The 19,385-nt window shown below is 41.8% G+C and overlaps 1 protein-coding gene and 1 pseudogene across 3 annotated transcripts in view; both read left to right on the forward strand.

Annotated features, from left to right (window-relative positions):
• The first annotated feature begins 2,214 nt into the window (after positions 1 to 2,214).
• Positions 2,215 to 19,385, forward strand: part of CDR2L (cerebellar degeneration related protein 2 like) — a 39,200-nt gene continuing 22,029 nt past the window's right edge. The window contains exons 1-2 of one of the 3 annotated variants that reach the window (XM_061616115.1): positions 2,215 to 2,799; positions 3,026 to 3,112. In XM_061616115.1, coding sequence (XP_061472099.1) covers positions 3,034 to 3,112 — 79 coding nt within the window. In that variant the 5' untranslated portion in view covers positions 2,215 to 2,799; positions 3,026 to 3,033. Of the gene's footprint in view, positions 3,113 to 5,542; positions 5,610 to 19,385 lie in introns of those variants that run through there. The other 2 variants (XM_061616114.1, XM_061616116.1) reach the window with 2 other exon arrangements.
• Positions 7,458 to 7,576, forward strand: LOC133382641 (5S ribosomal RNA; annotated as a pseudogene).

A 19,385-nucleotide genomic window follows, 5' to 3' on the forward strand; every position in this document is an offset into this window, starting at 1 on the left:
CATTTTCTAGTTTACTAATGTAGTCCCATACTTAAGAGTTAGGTCTGGTTCAAAGCCGTCTCTTCGATTGGGTTGTCTCTAACATGTCACTATCTTTCAGCTTATCTGTTCCTTCAAATGAGAATTAAGGGTGGAATATAAACAGCATAAATAAATAATTAACAATGATCTACTTTATTAATTTGTTTGGAAGAGAAACATTTTTTAAAATTGCAAAGCATATTGTGAAGTTTAATAATGCTATATAATTTATTAATAGTTACCAGGATTGCTTCAAAATGAGTATTTTGGGATTACAGTCTGACACTGGCAAGGGGGAAATTATTTTCAGCATATACAATGCATTATCATATCCAAATAGGTAAGAACTACCAAGATGAGCAGATGTCCCCCTGTAAAGAACTCGCTGTTAGAGCTCCAGCCTAAGCTCTTTCATGGATCTCTAGGCATATTATTTGATGAAGGAAACAAGGCTCAGGACTGGTTCTTGGCTTATAGTTTCATACATGATGTGAGAATGGCCATACAAATGTCTTTCTCCACACATTTTCATACACGAGTATGGATCTCTATAATATGAGAAACCATCCTTAGTTGAAAGTGTGATTATCGGTACAGTTCTGTGTATATGCCTATTCAGAAATAAAACCCATTGAGTTCAGTGGAGCTGACTCCCTGTGAAGTGGGTATAGAATTGCAGTTTTAATTCTGTTGAGCCAATCTATTGCACAAATGAGAAAATGAAAAAAATATCAGATTCTAATGTATAATTTACTACCTAAACAACTGCAAGAGATTTGTTTTCAGAGGCCTCATTCTCATAATTCTCTTACAAAAAGATGATACATTCACACTGAAAATGAATAAATGTTGGCCTAACTTGATTTGCAAATATACCGTTTATTTATTTAATAATATTTTGAGATATTGTCTTGCCAAGCAGCTCAATCAAAAAATGATACAGACCTTGCTCTCAGGCTTTCAAACTAAAAACAAAAACAGAAGTGTGAGTGTGCATGCATCACACAGGAAAAGTGAAAATGTACAGGAGGGAGATCAGTTTTACACTGGCAGAAAGAAGCTGTAAACAGGCTATGATGTTCTTCCTGGGAAAGCGGTAAAAGCTTCCAATATGGCTTTTACCCTTGTTCCGTGGTCTCAAAACAGTCTATGTCATTTGCCTTGCTACTGCAGTCCCAGGCCAATATCACATATATAATAGCAGTTTTTGTTTTGTGTTACTTGTTTTATGTCTTTCATACTATCTAACAAGCATTGGAGAAAGGAGCAATGTCTAGTTCATGCAGTAAAAGATAGTGAACCTAAATGGGCTCTTCAATTCATCAGGATTTATGAATGAAGAAACATGTTTATGAGTCAAGCCTGTGTGAAAATCACATCTTTAGTTCATAATTACTAGAAGTTATGAGGAGTTAAAAGTGTGATTGTGAGGCTCTCAAACAAGAACAATTTAAAGCACGCAATTATATATTTTAATAGTGGTCATATTTGCATATTTATGTAGGGTTTGCTTGCCACGGGTATGAAGCTGAGTCGGTTCAAATCTTCTGTTAACCCTCACAAATCTGTATTTTCATGTTATAGATGGGGAAATAGAGGCTGAGAGAGAGCAGTTTTCTGAATTGAGCCTATAGGTAATACACCAATTCTAAAATAAGAGATACTAGGCAAACTCTTTCTTCCCAACTCCAGATGTATGAGGGCTGACTGGGGTTACTGTGGGAAACAAGACACTCAGCATATACTCAAAGATAGTCTTTCATGAGTGAAAGCCGGATGCTGGGGAACGCTGGCTCATCAGCTTTTCTGCCAGCGGCTGACATGGAATCCCACTTCAGCCACGCACACCCAAATTCCAAGCCCAGCTCTCTTATCCTGTTGTTTACACGGAAAGGCTATTTGTCTCCTCCAACTGTGGGAAACATTCATTTTGTCTCCCACCTGCTTTAATTAATAAGAGACCAAGAATCAGATGTTTTTCAGTTGGGCTATTAATTTATTGCAGCAAGAGCAAATAACAGAGATTTGTTTTCCCAAAGGAACAGTGCTGAGAAATAAATTTTACCAGCAATAGTAAAGCTGTCGTGAGAACGTTCGTCTACAGCTCGCACGCGTCCCCCGTGCGCAAAATAAAAGCTGAGCAGGCTGCCGTAGTCAAGAGACCTCCCACTTATGTGCATATTCACTGTTGTTTTGTTTTGTATCCAGACTGGCACCATTTAGGACTCCACCCCTAACTCTAGATCCTGGAGGAATGCAAGCCTCGAATCCGTCTAGCAGCTAAAATGCATCTGGAATTCCTCTGATGAAAAGGATCGGCGGGTAAAAAAGAAAAGGAGGGAGGCCTGCCCTCCCTCCCGCTCTCCCGCGCCCATGTCTTTTGCATGGAATTTTTTTGCAGCAATTCCATGCTAGAGGTCTCTACCGAGCTTCACAAATAGGAACTGGCTGCATGGGAAGGTTGCTCTTTCTTTTGTGCATCATTCAGCTAAGTCGGTACAAGTAAGAGCCGGTAGTCTACACGTTCTGATTTTCATCCATAACAAAGACTAATTTCTCCGCCCCATCCGGAAAGCAAGATTTTGGCGTGGAGAACAAGAAAGGCCGGGGGAATTCCTACGCCACATCTCTAGCCCTTCGGCTCTCTCCCTCGCCAATGGCAGATGGAGAGAAAGGGAAGGCGATACAAAGATAAGAGGGAGAGAGCTCGGAGCCTGGTACCACTGCAGCAGCACTGCTCACAATAGAACAGCTGCAAAGCCATTGTCCCAATCTCAGGTCTGCACAGGATCAGCCCCACTGGTCCATACTGGCCAGTCCCAACCTTGAAGTCTGGCGACTGGTTCCTGCCTTCATCAGCTCTGGTCTTTCGGAGGGCATCCCTTCTGCTCCCCTCCCCCATCGCCGTTCTTTTCTCACCCCTGATTCTATCTCCCTCTGCAGTATTCTCTTTGAGAGCTCAGCCTCTCTTTCCTTACTGCTGTGTTGGATGTTTCCGGTGTAGGAGATCTAATGCTGAGCGCGGACAGGATGGAAGAGTTTCAGAGTGAGGAAGAGGAACCGTGGTATGACCAACAGGACTTGGAACAAGGTAAGGAAACGTATAAAAAACACTAGCACCATAGCCATGACTATCTTAACTTAGAGGAAGGAATGACCTAGGAAAACTGGATAGAAACACAGACGCAAATTGGCTGCCCAGTGGGGTAAAAAAGATTTCTGATCCAACTTCTGAAACCCCATGCTCTCACTGCCTTAAATACCTGAGAGACTGCACCATCTCTCAGGGGATCTAAAATCACCAAATTGTATGTTTAATCATTCATCATACGTCATGGGGCACTTTCAAATTAAAATGCATCTGTAGACCCAGGGAAAGATACATGTATTTTGCCCCTGGTTATCCTAATGAGAAAAAGCTGTCATAATGTCGTTAGTGTTCATGGTGTTAGACTTCTGCAAAAAGTGTCATGACACTTGGCTGATTTGGGTACAACCATTTAACTGTTGATTCTTCAAATTTAGATTATGTTGTTACAGACAATTGTAAAACAGTCAGAAATGACTTGTGCAGAAATGGTAGAGACATCGTTTTGAGAGTGAAATAGGTTTTTAGTTGCAAACAACCCCAAAGTAAATGAACCATAAAAAATTTTAGAAGATAGAAGTTGTATATTACATTTTTAAAAATACACAGCCACAAATTTATGTTGCATGCTTTCAACATAAGCAATATTTGTTCTACAAACTGCAATGTATGCTGTTGTCTTTTTTAAATCAAAACATTATTTTGGTCAAAATCTTACTGACCACTAGGAATTCTCTCCTTTTCTCACATGACTTCTGCATACATGAATCTTTCTATGCTCAATAAGATAAATGAAGTGAAGATAAACATACAAATGCAATATTGAATTAAATGCAGACATAACAGCTGGTGAGAATCTTTTCAACTAATAGCCTCACATCAATGCCCGTAGCCTTAGGAGATTTAATGGAACATAAAAGTTTTTGCAACTTAAGGGACAGAAGAGTGAATGAGAAAAAACTAAACATTCCATTTACAACATTACGCACATAAATTGATGAAAAATATTAGAGCTGCAAAATATTGAGTCACAAATTAACTGTAGATGGAACTGAAGATCAATACCTTTATGTTGTGGAGAGAGAGCCATAGCTAAGCACTTTTAGGTCCCACTGAATTAAGCGTGTCCTTCCCTTTTCAGTTAAAACCAGTGGGGCTTAAATGTACTTTGGCAATATTGTGGCCTTGTGTGTTTGAGAGTTACAGCTTGCTCCATTCCATCCACAGGAAGTCAAGGTTCTAAGATGGAATGCAAAAGTGAGAATTGCATTTAGGGAATTTAGGTTAAGATGGAATTGACTTGATCCTCAACAGCATATAACTTGGCTCCATATGAGCCTCCTGGGGTCATGGAGGAAAAGCAATGTTTGGAAGCAGGGTCAGTGATCTTTTCTTCAAGTTAAATGCTGAAACAGCTGAAGGGAAAGTAATATGGGAACAATATTGTTCTTGATGACCCTGGTTTATAATGGATGTTTTACTGTGATTTTAAAAGTCATCAGAGGTGTTCTGTATGTAGGATTTATACATGCTGCCTGCTAAACAACCAACACTTTTAAGCAGGAATTCAGCAAAGTGTTGTGCTCACTAACCACTTGACTACTGTTTAATCATACCCACATCCTAAGCATATAATCTCTACCAGCTAATTTTCTCCAGCTGTTTAGATAGTCGTGTCTGCAGGCCAAGAAGTTATCTTTCATCGCCTGTAGGCTTCTATCTTGAGATAACTGATAAATATAGCAAGCAAATAAATAAATAAATAATGCAGTTTTGTTTTAATTAATTTTGTCTTTTATGTAAACTTACTTTTTGAAAGATACACCTTGGTCCTTCTGGCTTTCTGCTTGTAGCACAGGTGATTAGAATTCGACATGGTCAAAGTTAACTCTATGTAGCATTTTGTAATCTCAGCTTCTCTGTTTGTAATTTAGATGAAGAATATCTTTTAAAGTCTGGAAGTGGTTGGCATGGAGTTTCCAGTTGTGAGAGAGTACACATGACCTTGCTCTTCCCCTGCTGCTCCTCACCTTGACCTTAAATTTATTTATTTATTTATTACATTTATATCCCGCCCTTCCTCCCAGTAGGAGTCCAGGGTGGCAAATACATAGTGGTCAAGAATATTTCTCTCCAATGCACAGGGTTTTTATTTAACAAGTCCAGATCCTTCGAAGATTTTGAAACTGGAATAAATTAGGATAGTAGGTGCAAATTTGAGAAATACACACTGATTGCAGAGTTCATGTTATGTAAAATCTGGTAGTTTATAACAGAAACCAAGACCCTTTAATCTGGATGGTCATTTAGGCTGTAGGTTTATTAATTGCATATGCTATTGTGTGAGAAATACTAGATCCCAAGAAAGAGGGGTCAGACAAGATGACTTTCAGGCTTATTCCAGCTCTGTCCTTTTACAAGTTTTCCCCATACACAAACTACTCAGTACATTGGTTGATTTTAGATTTTAGATTTAGTATTATGACTGAGCCTTCTTCAGGTAAGATCAGCTTCTGTTTATAATTTCAGATTTAATTCAGCCATTGAGCTTGGAGAATATTGACAAATGAGTTTATTTAGTTTCCAGCAATAAGATTTGGTAGTTCTTTTTTCATTTTCTACATGTTTTTATTATTAACAAACAGCTGGTGATAGTACCGTAATAGTATACTTAAAACAATGCCACTAAATTGTGGCTTGTGTTAATGCTTTCAAATAACAGTTTAATGGAGCAAGCTTCTAAACTTGTATTTGCTTAATCAGAACCCCTTTCCCATTTGCTGATGCATTCTGTGGCCGTGTTCCTTTAAGGAAGGCCTACATTTTGAATGCACAAATGAAGGTAGAGCTATGGAGAGAAGTGGAAACAATGAGCCTTGTTTCTGGCAGCTGGAATGTGATGATGTGGCTATGCTGACATAATGCAGTAACTTCCCAAGGAATGTTTGCCATGAGACCTCAAGGGAGTGAATTAGGAAACCTAAGCTATAAAAAATCAGGGAAGTTTTTCTGCTGCTTCACATTATTTACTTCAGAATAAATACTTCAAAAGTGGATTGCAGTCAGATGCCAAATAGTCTATGTAGCTGCTGTGGCACAACTAAGCTTTATGGCTGAGTAGGGAATTTAATTACTTGCATTTATTTACATATGCATGCTTCCATCCTAGACCATTGGTGGTAAACAAGGATAAAGTATAAAGTTAAGAGCCACTAAACTATGGGGGCATTTGCACTTACTTTCAGAAATAACAATCATTTGCTCCAGCAGTAAAGTACTTCATATTTGTGTTGTTTTCACTGACATTTTAGCAGGGAGTAAGCTACTGTTGTTATGCTTCCCTTTTCCTACACTCTCTTCCCAAGTTGAGAAGAAACATGCGGTAGTTACTATATATAATATCTATGACTTTGTTCTGCCTTGCAATATGTGATATGTAAGTTAAGATGAAGGATTTTCTTTTTCAAAACAGCCATTTACCCAACTATTTCTCCCCCAACCTGGGAAGACAGAACTAGCTACACACTTCCCCCAAACTGTTCACACTATAGCCTTTCACCCCCATATGTTAGTTTGGGGACAAATGAACATATGGAGGGGTAGGTTGAAGATTGGATCATGCCTGCCAGCCCTGCTCCTAACCTCCACCCATTTAAGGGCCTGCTGTGTCTGTTTGTGTAGGCTGTTGTATTCATGACTGGGAAACCTCCATTTTCCGGATTCTGGATTACATATATGGGAGTCTATGCACTTTCAGGTATATTTCATAGGTTCCATTCATTTGGGACCCATGAATGCATGGAGGTCAAGGGAAGGGCCAGCAGGAATGACCCTGATTACCACTTCCTTGTGTTCACTGAACACCTCTATAATGCTCATCTCTTTCAAGTATCTAAAAAGAGACAGTAATAAATGATTGGTAGCCAAATATAAACAGTAGGAGTTTACGCAATGGTCATTCTCACAGTAAACCAGTCATAAGCTGCTAATGCAAATACATTTTATGTGAACACCAGTCAAGCACTCATATAATGAACATGGCCATGCTAGAGCACGGATCTAAGCCTTCTCAGTCAAACTCTCGCCTGTTTAGTAGCTTTTTGCAGTTCATAATTTATTTCTTTTGCATACATATAACTCACAAAATGATACCCTGTTGCTGTTCCTTTCACTGAATACTTGGGCATTCAATATGTTTTACCCTTGTTGTACCAAGATGTAATTGCTACACTTACCACAAGGTGACTATAAATCTTTCAGTCGAGAAGAGCAGAAGTAGCTTGCAAAAGTGTTTTAAAGTATTTATTTAAATCTACAAAGGGCTAATTGCAGTGTAATATGTTACCTGACCTATGACCATACTACTCTGAACACGCCCAATCTCATCTGATCTCGGAAGCTAAGCTGGGTCAGGCCTGGTTAGTACTTGAATGGGAGACCGCCTGGGAATACCAGGTGCTGTAGGCTTAGAGGAAGGCAGTGGTAAACTACTTTTGAATACCTCTTACCTTTAAAACCCTGAATATATTTGAAAAGATTCATTAATGTAAATCTACTGCCTTGAAGTTGATCCTGACTTATGGCGACCCTATGAATAGGGTTTTCATGGTAAGCAGTATTCAGAGGTGGTTTTACCATTGCCTTCCTCTGAGGCTGAGAGGCAGTGACTGGCCCAAGGTCACCCAGTGAGCTCCATGGCTGTGTGGGGATTCGAACCCTGGTCTCCCAGTTTGTAGTCCAACACTCTAACCACTATGCCACACTGGCTCTCTAAAGGATTCATAGGGTCGCCATAAGTCGTAATCGAGTTGAAGGGGTATAACAACATTACCTAATGGTAACATTTTTAGAGTATGCTACAAAAATGGAGAATGTGCACAGTCATCCTGTGTCTTTAGCACTGCTAGTGCTCCAGATGTTTTTATAGAATTTGACAGTTTTTATGGAAATGCCAGGCAAATATTCTTAGTATACCAAGCAGCAGATTTGCTACCTTGAGATAGGAAATTTCTTATCTGAAATGTGAATTTATTTTAAAATTTGAACATTTTTTTTTAAAAAACCCATTGCTAGATGAGGTTGATAAAAATGAGCCAGCTAGCAAGACAAAAATGTTGAATTAATTAAAATCATCCTAATGACAACTTTAGTTCACCAGATCATTCCAAGGTTTATCTCTCATTACCTTTGTTGCCCCAAGGCTTAGTCTACATTGTCCAAAAATGCCTTAGACAAATTGTTCAGTTAGAAATACAAAATTTAATTACATTTGCATGGTATCATTCCTTTTGCATTTTGGAACAATCAAGTAGGCCAGCCTTGTTGCTGAAGCTGGGATGTCTCTGTGTTTTGTTTACTTGATGGGGAGATTTGGGGTGTGGAATTGATAGGGGCCTAAAATGTTTTGCAGAGTCTGCCTTCACTCAGTAACAACTCTGAAATTCAAATCTGTACATTGCCATGAATTCAGAAATGCATGGGTTAGTTTATTTTCTACATTTTATCAATGCAAGTACAATAATTCTCACCTCTGACATGGCCAGAAGCACTTATTGTCCAGTTTATTCAAACATACCAGATTGAAACCTTGTAGTTAAAGCTGTTTAATCCGGGGGGGGGGAATCACTCCGTGGAGTGGCACAAAGCATGCCAAGTTGTGTCACAAATCTGACTGCACTGCTCTGAGGAAGTGTGATGCAGATCATCTGACACTGTAGGCTATACCGCTGTGATTGGCTGGATGTTGTTGACCCAAAATCTGCACAATCGGAAGGGTGCTGCTGGCTATCTCTGCAGTATCTGAGGCTCTTATTTATTTATGAGTTTGAAACTGCAGGTGTGCTCAGCTAATGGAAATGTTTTCACTGACTAATTGCTGAGCCACCATACTGTTAAACCAGTGGCCTGTGTAAGATATGGAGGAAGGGATTATAGTTAGTTCTTTATTTTAGAGCAGAGATAGGGAACCTTTTTCAGCCAAGGGCCACCTTCCCTTCTGGGCAACTGTCCAGGGCCACATGCCAGTGGTGAATGGGTTCATAGGCAAATGTGGGCAGAGCAACAAGTGTGAATTTTACCTTTGTACAGTAGGGTAGTTTCTATACACACACTCACACATACTTCTCTATCCTCCATCCAGGGAAGCAAGAAGCTTATCGGAGTTCAAGGACATATTCCAGCCAGGCAAAATCACTCAAGGAGGGTGCGAAGCAGAACTGGTGAGAGGTGTGGCTTAGGAGAGTGTATGGCCTGGAGAGAGTCCTGAGGGCCAGATAAAGAGTCCTGGAGGGCCACATGTGGTCCAAGGGGCTGAGGTTCCACTTCCTTGCCTTAGAGCCCCTTCAGGCAGTAAAAATTTGTAGGCACCAGGGTGCTTCATAAATAATTTCCACTATTAAATTGTATTATAGAAATATTATCGTATCTAATAAATCAGTCCCAAGTATGTTAAACAGCTCCACAAAAGCTTCTAGCTCCATGCCTCATCAGTAGATGTACGTACATCATGTCTATTCATGAGTAGATTATGGTCAGGATTCAAGCAATCATACAAAAATACTTTGGTTCACCCAAGGGAGCTTTGAATTTAACATTTCTGAAACAGCAGTCCTCCATAATGAATGGCAACCCTCTTTTGAAACTGGGAAGTGTTTCAAAAACCATTTGTGATAATGGCATGGTACCTGCCGTAGAAAGAAAGGAAAATAAATCTTACCAGATACAGGCAAGATCTTGCATTTAAATCACCTACAGTAGCACCTTGTGTCGTTTGTAATGGGAACAACTAGTAGCAGGATTCCCATGAATTAAAAATGTAATGTGGAAAACAATTCCTTCCATGGACTAGTGATTAGGACATGTTTGGGAGATTCTGAAATTGTTATTCTGAAAGGGGGGGAAATTCCCCAAATTTGATGGAGAAAGGGATTATATATACAACTCGCTTTATAACCACCTGTGAGAACCTCCTGTAGAAGATCTTTGTAGCACACACGGTTCCACATGCAAGAGAGACTAGAATTAGAAAGAAATTGCAGTTTGGAAAGTCAAGCTGGGGAGGGGGGAGCAGATGCATCTTCTAGACCTTGGAATGGCCACCTGGCTATAGACATTTTTCCTTGTCTAGCCTGTACATAGAAAAATTTGCCTCATGAATCCTAAATGTCATTCCAGCTCTAGCAATATATATCTGTGTTAATCATTTGTGGCAAGTCAGCAGCCCCAGAGAAAAAAGAACAATTTCTTTTCCAACTTATGAAAACTGCCACAAAGGTAACATAAGAAGGGGGTTCTATATTCCAGTAACCTGGAGTGTGTTCACAGTAGAAATTTATGCCCCTTGATTATTCGACCTTAGTGTATCCCAAGTAGGTAGCTGCAAACACAGGGTCTTCCTAATTCAATAGAAGTAAGCAATAATCCACAAGGTAGTAAACAAGTATCGGGACATATGATAACTACCCCAAGGCAAAAGTTATTTATCCTGGGCAAAATGCTGAAAAAATAAAATGCACTGCGGTAATACCATTTGAGACCTCTTAAATGCCATATATCATAAAAACAACAGTAAGCATTTATGGCTGCTGTTTTCATACTAATTAAATGCTTTATGTTAGATTACTCTCAAGAAAACCAGCCTAGAATATCATGGGGCAGTAAAAACATTTCAGAAACAACTCAGATGATGCCATCTGCACCTCTTGCAGAAGAGTTTTTCCCAGTGTGTATGGGCACATAAATTGGATTAAAGTACCATGGTGCTGACCTGTGGAAAGCAGAAGTGACTACTGGCAAAACAGACTGAGCCACTCTCAGTTTGGGTTCTTGTGCAACTAGTCTGATCTCCATTTCAAATTTTGTGCACCAGACCTTGAACAGAGTGTAGATCAACATGATTCACCTATGATTGCAATCTTACAACTATCAACTCTGTCCCCTTTCTGCCCTTCGGTTTTCTGTGTGCTTGATGAATTGCTGCCAGATGGAGCTTATTCTGATGTTTTGTTGTTGTAATGTGCCTTCAAGTCGATTACGACTTATGGCGACCCTACCTCCAGTAGCATCTGTCATGAACCACCCTATTCAGATCTTGTAAGTTCAGGTCTGTGGCTTCCTTTATGGAATCAATCCATCTCTTCTTTGGCCTTCCCCTTTTTCTACTCCCTTCTATTTTTTTACTGACCACGGATGGATGGAAGGCTGAGTGGACCTCGACCCCTTTTACCGGAGATTCGACTTTCTCCTTTCGTTGGAATCGAACTCCGACCATGAGCAGAGCTTCGGCTGCGTTACCGCCGCTTACCACTCTGTGCCATGGAGGATCTCCACTGAAACATACCTGTGCAAAATTATTTTACTTTATATTTTAATTTTTAGCCAACTTGACTTGAAGTTTATAGAGTTCAGCTTTCCAGACTTAGCTTTCTTTTTTTAATGAAATGTATATTGAAACACTTTGTACCTCTTTTTTACCTGGCTTTTTGAAATCCTAGAGAGCCAGTATGGTGAAGTGGTTAAGGTGTTGGACCACGCCCTTGGAGACCAGGGTTCGAATCCCCACACAGCCATGAAGCTCACTGGGTGACCTTGGGCCAGTCACTGCCTTTCAGCCTCAGAGGAAGGCAATGGTAAACCCCCTCTGAATACTGCTTACCATGAAAACCCTATTCATAGGGTCGCCATAAGTTGGAATCGACTTGAAGGCAGTGCATTTGAAGTACTATCTGCCTTCTAGATGGTCATTTGAATCCATAATTACAGTGACATCAGCTAGTTTTGCTCTAATCATGCCATTTCCTTTCCTTGACTCAGCCTCAGTGATTAACCTACTGCAAATTGCCCTTTGCTAATTGTGACTTCTGCTGTTATTACAAAAAGGTCCTTACCCCTGTGCTTTGTGATGTCATTCTGCAGCAAAGAACTTTTCTTACTAATAATGAAGTAGGTTTTGCTATCAGGTTTTGCATACTAGATGGACCAGCTTCTTGCATACATGGCTATATCTCTGCCAGCTGGGAAGAGAATCTTGTTTTGGTTTCTAACATGGTCTAGACAGTCAGTGTGTTTCTGCAACTGACATACTAAGCACTAATATATTAGCTAGAAAGATCTTTTCTGTCTCCTTTCAATCACTTGTGACTTATTCAGTCAGTTTAACCCTTAAAAGCAAAATATGTGCAACCAGCTGTTTTTAAACACACACACATATTCTGATGCTCTGAGTCAGCACCACCACCAATGCTCCAGCATGAATTGTGAAAAGGATTCATAGGGTTTATCTTTATCCTATGGAGGAGCACAGTGCTGAAAGCCTGTGGGGCTGATAGAAACAAGCAGGTTCTTAGGATACTAATGAGGCTGCTGATTGGACAGCATCTGCCTTTTCCTGCACGGAACTATTTTGCTATATGTGTTCTTTAAGTAGCCGCATTTGCTAGGGAGGAAATAAACAAAACTGGATTTTTAAAAAAAATGGAAAGCAAAGGGGAGATGAGTGATTTGGGGAAAAGTTGTTAGGTAATGAATTTGGGATAAATTAATTGAGGGGCAATATATCTGTAGACAAACTAAGTGATAAACTGACTGGTATGCCTTCTGTGAAATGGGTGTATGTTGCAGAAGAAAATTTGACGTCAAAAAATGTCTTGGTGTTTGGGGGATCAGGCTTTGAAGTCTGCCTAGCCTCATTGGTTTGCCTTCTGCAAAATGCACATTGTGTTACAGTAGCAAATGTTTGCTTAATGTTTGGGGGCTCTGGGAGAGAGAAAAGTTTGTGTATTATAACTTCTAAGGCTTCCATATCTACAAACGTTTTATAGAAAGCCTTCTTCCTCTTTAATTCCTTGATCATACCATGTGTGACTTCACGCAAGTCTGTAGCTTGGCTCATTTTTTTGAGGTATCTGCTGTGCATGTAGATTAGTTCCAGCTTACTCTTATAGTACAGTTGTAGACTGGATTGTGAATAGATTGATCTTTGATGGCCTGATATTGTATGGATAGTGTAGCCTGGTAGTAGTGTACTTGAAATCGCATACAATAGTATGCATCTTAGATAAGCATAGTATTTTTAGAGAGAGGGGCTCTGCCTTCTGATTCACCAAGCTCTGCCTCTTAACTCTTGACCTGCCAGGCTTCGTGGTTGTATTTGGAACAATCCCACTTTGGGGAGGCACCACTTGCTATTGCTTTCTGTATGCCTGAACTGGTGTTCTGTTTTCTAAAACAAATGTTAGGGCCGGTATAAATATTCAGCAGAATCGAGTGGTAAAACTTTCCCTTTATTGCCCCACTCTAGGCTCAGATGAGGGGAGGGAGCTCTATGTTTGAGTGTTCTTACAATACACAGCTTCCTTGCATGCAGAAAACAAAAATGTAAGGCAGAAGGATAAAAGCTAACCTTCGCCCTGAGGTGCTGTATGTTTTATGTACAAACAGTGTTTGGCGTGGAATATCATTCAAACTGGCAAAGCCCCATCTTCACCATTGAAATGACCATCAAGAACAAATTTCACTCCTTCATTTTGCTGAATGTATTAGCTGGCCTTTTTATTTAAAAAATCATTTGGCTTCTTTATTTGCCATTCAGTTGTTTAAAGCTCTTGCCAAATGCTTGAAAAATAATATTTTACACAGCAGTGGGCTAAATGGCAAGCTGGAATTTAAGTATACTAGATAGACCTTCATCATTTTACGCTGAGAGTTATATATTCCACAGTTTGTTCAGTTGTAAAAAAGAGTAGCAACTTCAACTCTGGTTAGTCTAGTCTGGAATTATGGGAACCATATGTAAATCGCCTTGGGTTTCAATCATGAACAGAAAGGCAGGGTATAAATGTAATAAATAAATGAATAAATAATAAATGAATGTTACATTTCTAGAGGGATAGCCTAGCTGAAAACGAGTCTTGTGGCACCTTTAATACTAGTGTGTTATCCACTTCAAGTTACCATCAGGAAAGATCAAGAGGTTCCTAAAAGCATGCCATGAAAAGCTTCCTAATGCTATGTATTTGAAAAAGCTTAAAAACTTTTGGAGGTTGAATTAGAGGATAAATCTCTAAAACTGCCTACTTTGGCTTGAAAGACCTGCAAACAGAGGGTGACCTTGGAGACCAGGATTTCCCTGAGACACCAAAAATGTCCAGAGTAAGAACTCTAATGTCAGAGCTGAAATCTGCAAGACTCCAGAGCTTCTATCACATCAGCTATTATCACCTTGTTAAGGACACTTAAGAAAGCTTGAAAAATGGAGATCTGAACATCAAAAGACTTGGAAATACTTACTAATCACATACTTGACTGAGATATAGGAGAGAACATAGACTCAAAAGGCTTAGAAACAGCACAACAAACATTAGTAGATAAGGTGGGTGATATTTAGCATGGAGGATGCAGGTACTGTCTTCACTTCGGAGGCTTCACAGGAGCTGAAAATAAAAATATAGAGGCTTTTCTTACCATCTGCATTAAAGGAGTGTTAGCAGTAGAACCAGAGAAGGGGAACAGAGCAGTCTCTATAAACTTCTTCTGAAATTTTCATGACAAGAAAACTATATCGACCGGGGGGACTTTCGGGGGCCCCAATCAACGTAGTGATGGGTAATGGGAGGTATGGTGTTGTGAGAAGAACATGCCAGATAAGGGGAACTCGTCCCAGACAAGTCGTGTCTGTACCTTGTTCCGGTCCTTCTCACATCCGCAGGACTGTTGGTTGTCCCATCAGCCAGCTCTCGGATCTCCAAGTGCTGCTTTTAAACGCCAGGTCGGTACATAATAAGATCTCCCTCGTCCACGACTTAATTGTTGATGAGGGTGCCAACCTGGCATGCATAACCGAGACCTGGGTGGGTGATCAGGGAGGAGTCTCTCTTTCCCAGCTTTGCCCACCTGGGTATACGGTTCAGCACTGTGGTAGATCCGAGGACCGGGGAGGTGGGGTGGCTGTGGCCTATAGGAGCTCTCTCTTGCTCATCAAGCACCCTGTCCAGGTGGCGACTGGCTTAGAATGCCTCCACCTTGTGCTGGGTCAAGGAGACAGATTGGAAATTCTGTTGGTGTACCGTCCACCCTGCTGCCCAACAGCTTCCCTAACTGAGCTGTCAGAGGTAGTCTCGGAGGTACTGTTGAAGTCCCCCAGACTATTAGTACTGGGAGACTTCAACATCCATGCCGAGGCTGCTTTATCTGGGGCGGCTCAGGACTTCATGGCCATGGCAACCATGGGGCTGTCTCAATTTGCCACTGGCCCAACGCATGTGTCGGGGCACACTCTTGATCTGATCTTTGCTACTGGACATGGAGATGGTGATCTGGAGGTGGGGAGTTTTTTATCGACCCCATTGTCATGGACAGATCACCGCTTGTTGAAGTTTAGGCTTACAGCCACCCTCTCCCTCCACAAGGGTGGAGGACCTATTAAGCTGGTCCGACCTCGGAGACTAATGGATCCTCTGGGTTTCCAAAGGGCTCTGGGGGATTTTCTGGCTGATAAGACAGGCGCTCCTGTCGAAGCCCTGGTCGAACTGTGGAATACGGAAATGACCCGGGCCGTGGACACGATCGCTCCTGCGCGCCCTATCCCTTGCAGAGCTCATGCAGCCCCGTGGTATACCCCGGAGCTGAGAGCGATGAAGCAAGAGAGGAGAAGGCTTGAGTGCAGATGGAGGCGTACTCCTGACGGATGCAGTTATGCCTTGGTAAGTGCCTCCACTAAGTTCTATACAGAAGCGGTGAGGGCAGCGAAAAAGCGATACTTCGCTGCCACCATTAAATCATATCTCAACCGCCCAGCTGAGCTCTTTAAAATTGTCCGAGGGCTTTTACATTCTAGTCCTCAGGATATTATAGAACCTTCAGAAACCCGCTGTAACGAGTTCGCTGGTCACTTCCAAGATAAAATCTCATGCATCCGCCGGGACTTAGACTCCAGTATTATGGCAGTTAAACCTAATGAGGTATCCGGAGCACGGTCTTGTCCTCATTTATTGGATGAGTTTCAGTTGGTACAGCTTGAGGACGTTGACAAGGTGCTTGGACTGGTGCGTGCAACCACCTCTGTACTGGATCCTTGCCCCTCTTGGCTAGTGAAAGCTGGCAGGGTTGGAACAGCCGGCTGGGCCAGGGAAGTGATAAATGCCTCCTTGAGAGATGGAGTGGTCCATAGTTGCTTAAAAGAGGCAGTAGTGAGACCACTCCTGAAGAAACCTTCCCTGGACCCAGATAATTTGAACAACTATAGACCGGTAGCGAATGTTCCATTCCTGGGCAAGGTCTTAGAACGGGTGCTCGCCAGCCAGCTCCAGGTGCTCTTGGATGAAACCGATTATCTAGATCCGTTTCAATCCGGTTTTAGGCCCGGTTTTGGCACTGAAACAGCCTTGGTCGCCCTGTACGATGACCTATGTCGGGAGAGGGACAGAGGGAGTGTTACTCTGTTGATTCTCCTTGATCTCTCAGCTGCTTTTGATACCATCGACCATGGTATCCTTCTGGGGAGACTCACGGAGTTGGGAGTTGGAGGTACTGCTTGGCAGTGGCTCCGCTCCTACTTGGTGGACCGTCCCCAGAGGGTAGGGCTTGGGGAGCATTGCTCGACACCCTGGACTCTCCATTGTGGAGTCCCGCAGGGATCGGTCCTGTCCCCTATGCTTTTTAACATCTACATGAAGCCGCTGGGTGCGGTCATCAGGAGCTTTGGAGTGCGTTGTCACCAGTATGCTGATGACATGCAACTCTATTTCTCCTTTTCATCTTCTTCAGGTGAGGCTGTTGATGTGCTGAACCGTTGCCTGGCCGCGATAATGGACTGGATGAGAGCTAATAAACTGAGGCTCAATCCTGACAAGACTGAGACGCTGTTGGTGAGCGCCTTCTCTGACCAGATGGTGGATGTTCAACCTGTTCTAGATGGGGTTACACTCCCCCTGAAAGAACAGGTTCGTAGCTTGGGGGTTCTTTTCGATCCATTCCTGTCTCTCGAGGTGCAAGTGGCCTCGGTGGCACGGAATGCGTTCTACCACCTTCGGTTGGTAGCCCAGCTACGTCCCTATCTGGAAAGCGACGACCTCGCTTCAGTTGTGCATGCTCTGGTAACCTCTAGATTGGATTACTGCAATGCGCTCTACGTGGGGCTGCCTTTGAAGACAGTTTGGAAACTACAGCTAGTGCAAAACGCAGCAGCTAGACTGTTGACGAGGACTAGGCGGTCCGCACATATAACACCTGTTCTGGCTCGTTTGCACTGGCTACCTATCTGTTTCCGGGCCAAATTCAAAGTGCTAGTTTTGACTTATAAAGCCTTACACGGCGCGGGACCACAATACCTAGCGGAACGCCTCTCCCGATATGAACCTACCCGTTCACTACGTTCAACATCTAAGGCCCTCCTCCGAGTTCCGACTCACAGAGAAGCTCGGAGGGTCGTAACAAGATCTAGGGCCTTTTCGGTGGTTGCCCCCGAATTATGGAACAGTCTCTCTGATGAGGTGCGCCTGGCGCCTACACTTCTATCTTTTCGGCGCCAGGTTAAAACCTTTTTATTCTCCCAGGCATTTTAAATTCTATCTTTTAGTTTTTAATGTATATCAGGTGGTTTAATTGTTTTATATGTATGCTTTTACTGTTTTTGTGATTTTATTGTATTTCATCTATGTTGTGCACCGCCCTGAGAGCCTTCGGGCTGTGGGCGGTATAGAAATCGAATAAAATAAGAAGAACAAGAAGAACAAGAAGAAGAAGAGCAATGACTGTTAAGAGCAGAGACTGATAAAGCATGAAGGACACTGTATTTCAATATTTCAAGATCTCTCTGTGGAAATGATGTATAAGTCCCACATTATGAACCTATAACAGGCATTGCAGTTGAAAGATTATAGTAACAAAGGGGACAGGAGGCTCTTTTAAGTGTGTAATACCTAAAGAGAATCAAATATCCCAGAGTATGAGAGAAGGCATTTCATAGAATGATGGAGGAACCGCAAAAGTCATCTAGTCCAATCCCTTGCCAATGCAGGAACCCTCTATTGCACCATTCCTGATAGCTGATCTGCTACCCAAACTGATATTTGATATTCATCAGTCTGAAGCTTTGTTATAAAAAACATAAGATAAGCCTGGTGGATCAGGCCTGTGGCCCATCTAGTCCAGCATCCTGTTCTCACAGTGGCCAACCAGGTGCCTTGGGGAAGCCCGCAAGCAGGACCCAAGTGCAAGAACACTCTCCCCTCCTGAGGCTTCCGGCAACTGGTTTTCAGAAGCATGCTGCCTCTGACTAGGGTGGTGGCAGAGCACAGCCATCACAGCTAGTAGCCATTGATAGCCCTGTCCTCCATGAATTTGTCTAATCTTCTTTTAAAGCCATCCAAGCTGGTGGCCATTACTGCATCTTGTGGGAGCAAATTCCATAGTTTAACTATGCGCTGAGTAAAGAAGTACTTCCTTTTGTCTGTCCTGAATCTTCCAACATTCAGCTTCTTTGAATGTCCACGAGTTCTAGCATTATGAGAGAGGGAGAAAACCTTTTCTCTATCCACTTTCTCAATGCCATGTGTAATTTTATACACTTCTATCATGTCACCTCTGACCCGCCTTTTCTCTCTAAACTAAAAAGCCCCAAATGCTGCAACCTTTCCTCATAGGGGAGTTGTTCATCCCCTTGATCATTTGGTTGCCCTTTTGTAAACCCTTTTTTGCTCTACAATATCCTTTTTGAGGTGAGGTGACCATAACTGTACACAGTATTTCCAAATGCGGCCACACGATAGATTTATATAATGGCATTATGATATTGGCATGGAATTTGCCTTTTCCACAGCTGCCACACATTGGGTTGACATCTTCATTGAGCTATCCACTATGACCCCAAGGTCACATTCCTGGTCAGTCACCACCAGTTCAGACCCTAATTAGTGTATATGTGAAATTAAGATATTTTGCTCCAATATGCATAAGTTTACGTTTGCCATTTTGCTGCCCATTCACTCAGTTTAGAAAAGTCCTTTGAGCCCTTCACAATCCCTTTTGTTTTAACAACCCTGAACAATTTAGTATCATCAGCAAACATGGCCACCTCACTTGACTGGAAATGCAGAAACATAACAATAAAGAAGAACGGGTACAGGAAGAATTGACAAAGAATGGCAGTTACCTGGTTTTAAAGAACAAAATGAAAAAAGAAAGGTAAAATGCAAACCACAAGGATTGGCTTTCAGATGTGAAGAAGATAATGACCCATCATCAGATCTTAAGATAGAGGCAGTAGATCTAGGAGAGTAAC

The sequence above is a fragment of the Rhineura floridana genome, chromosome 3 (assembly GCF_030035675.1).
Source record: "Rhineura floridana isolate rRhiFlo1 chromosome 3, rRhiFlo1.hap2, whole genome shotgun sequence".
Lineage (NCBI taxonomy): Eukaryota > Metazoa > Chordata > Lepidosauria > Squamata > Rhineuridae > Rhineura > Rhineura floridana.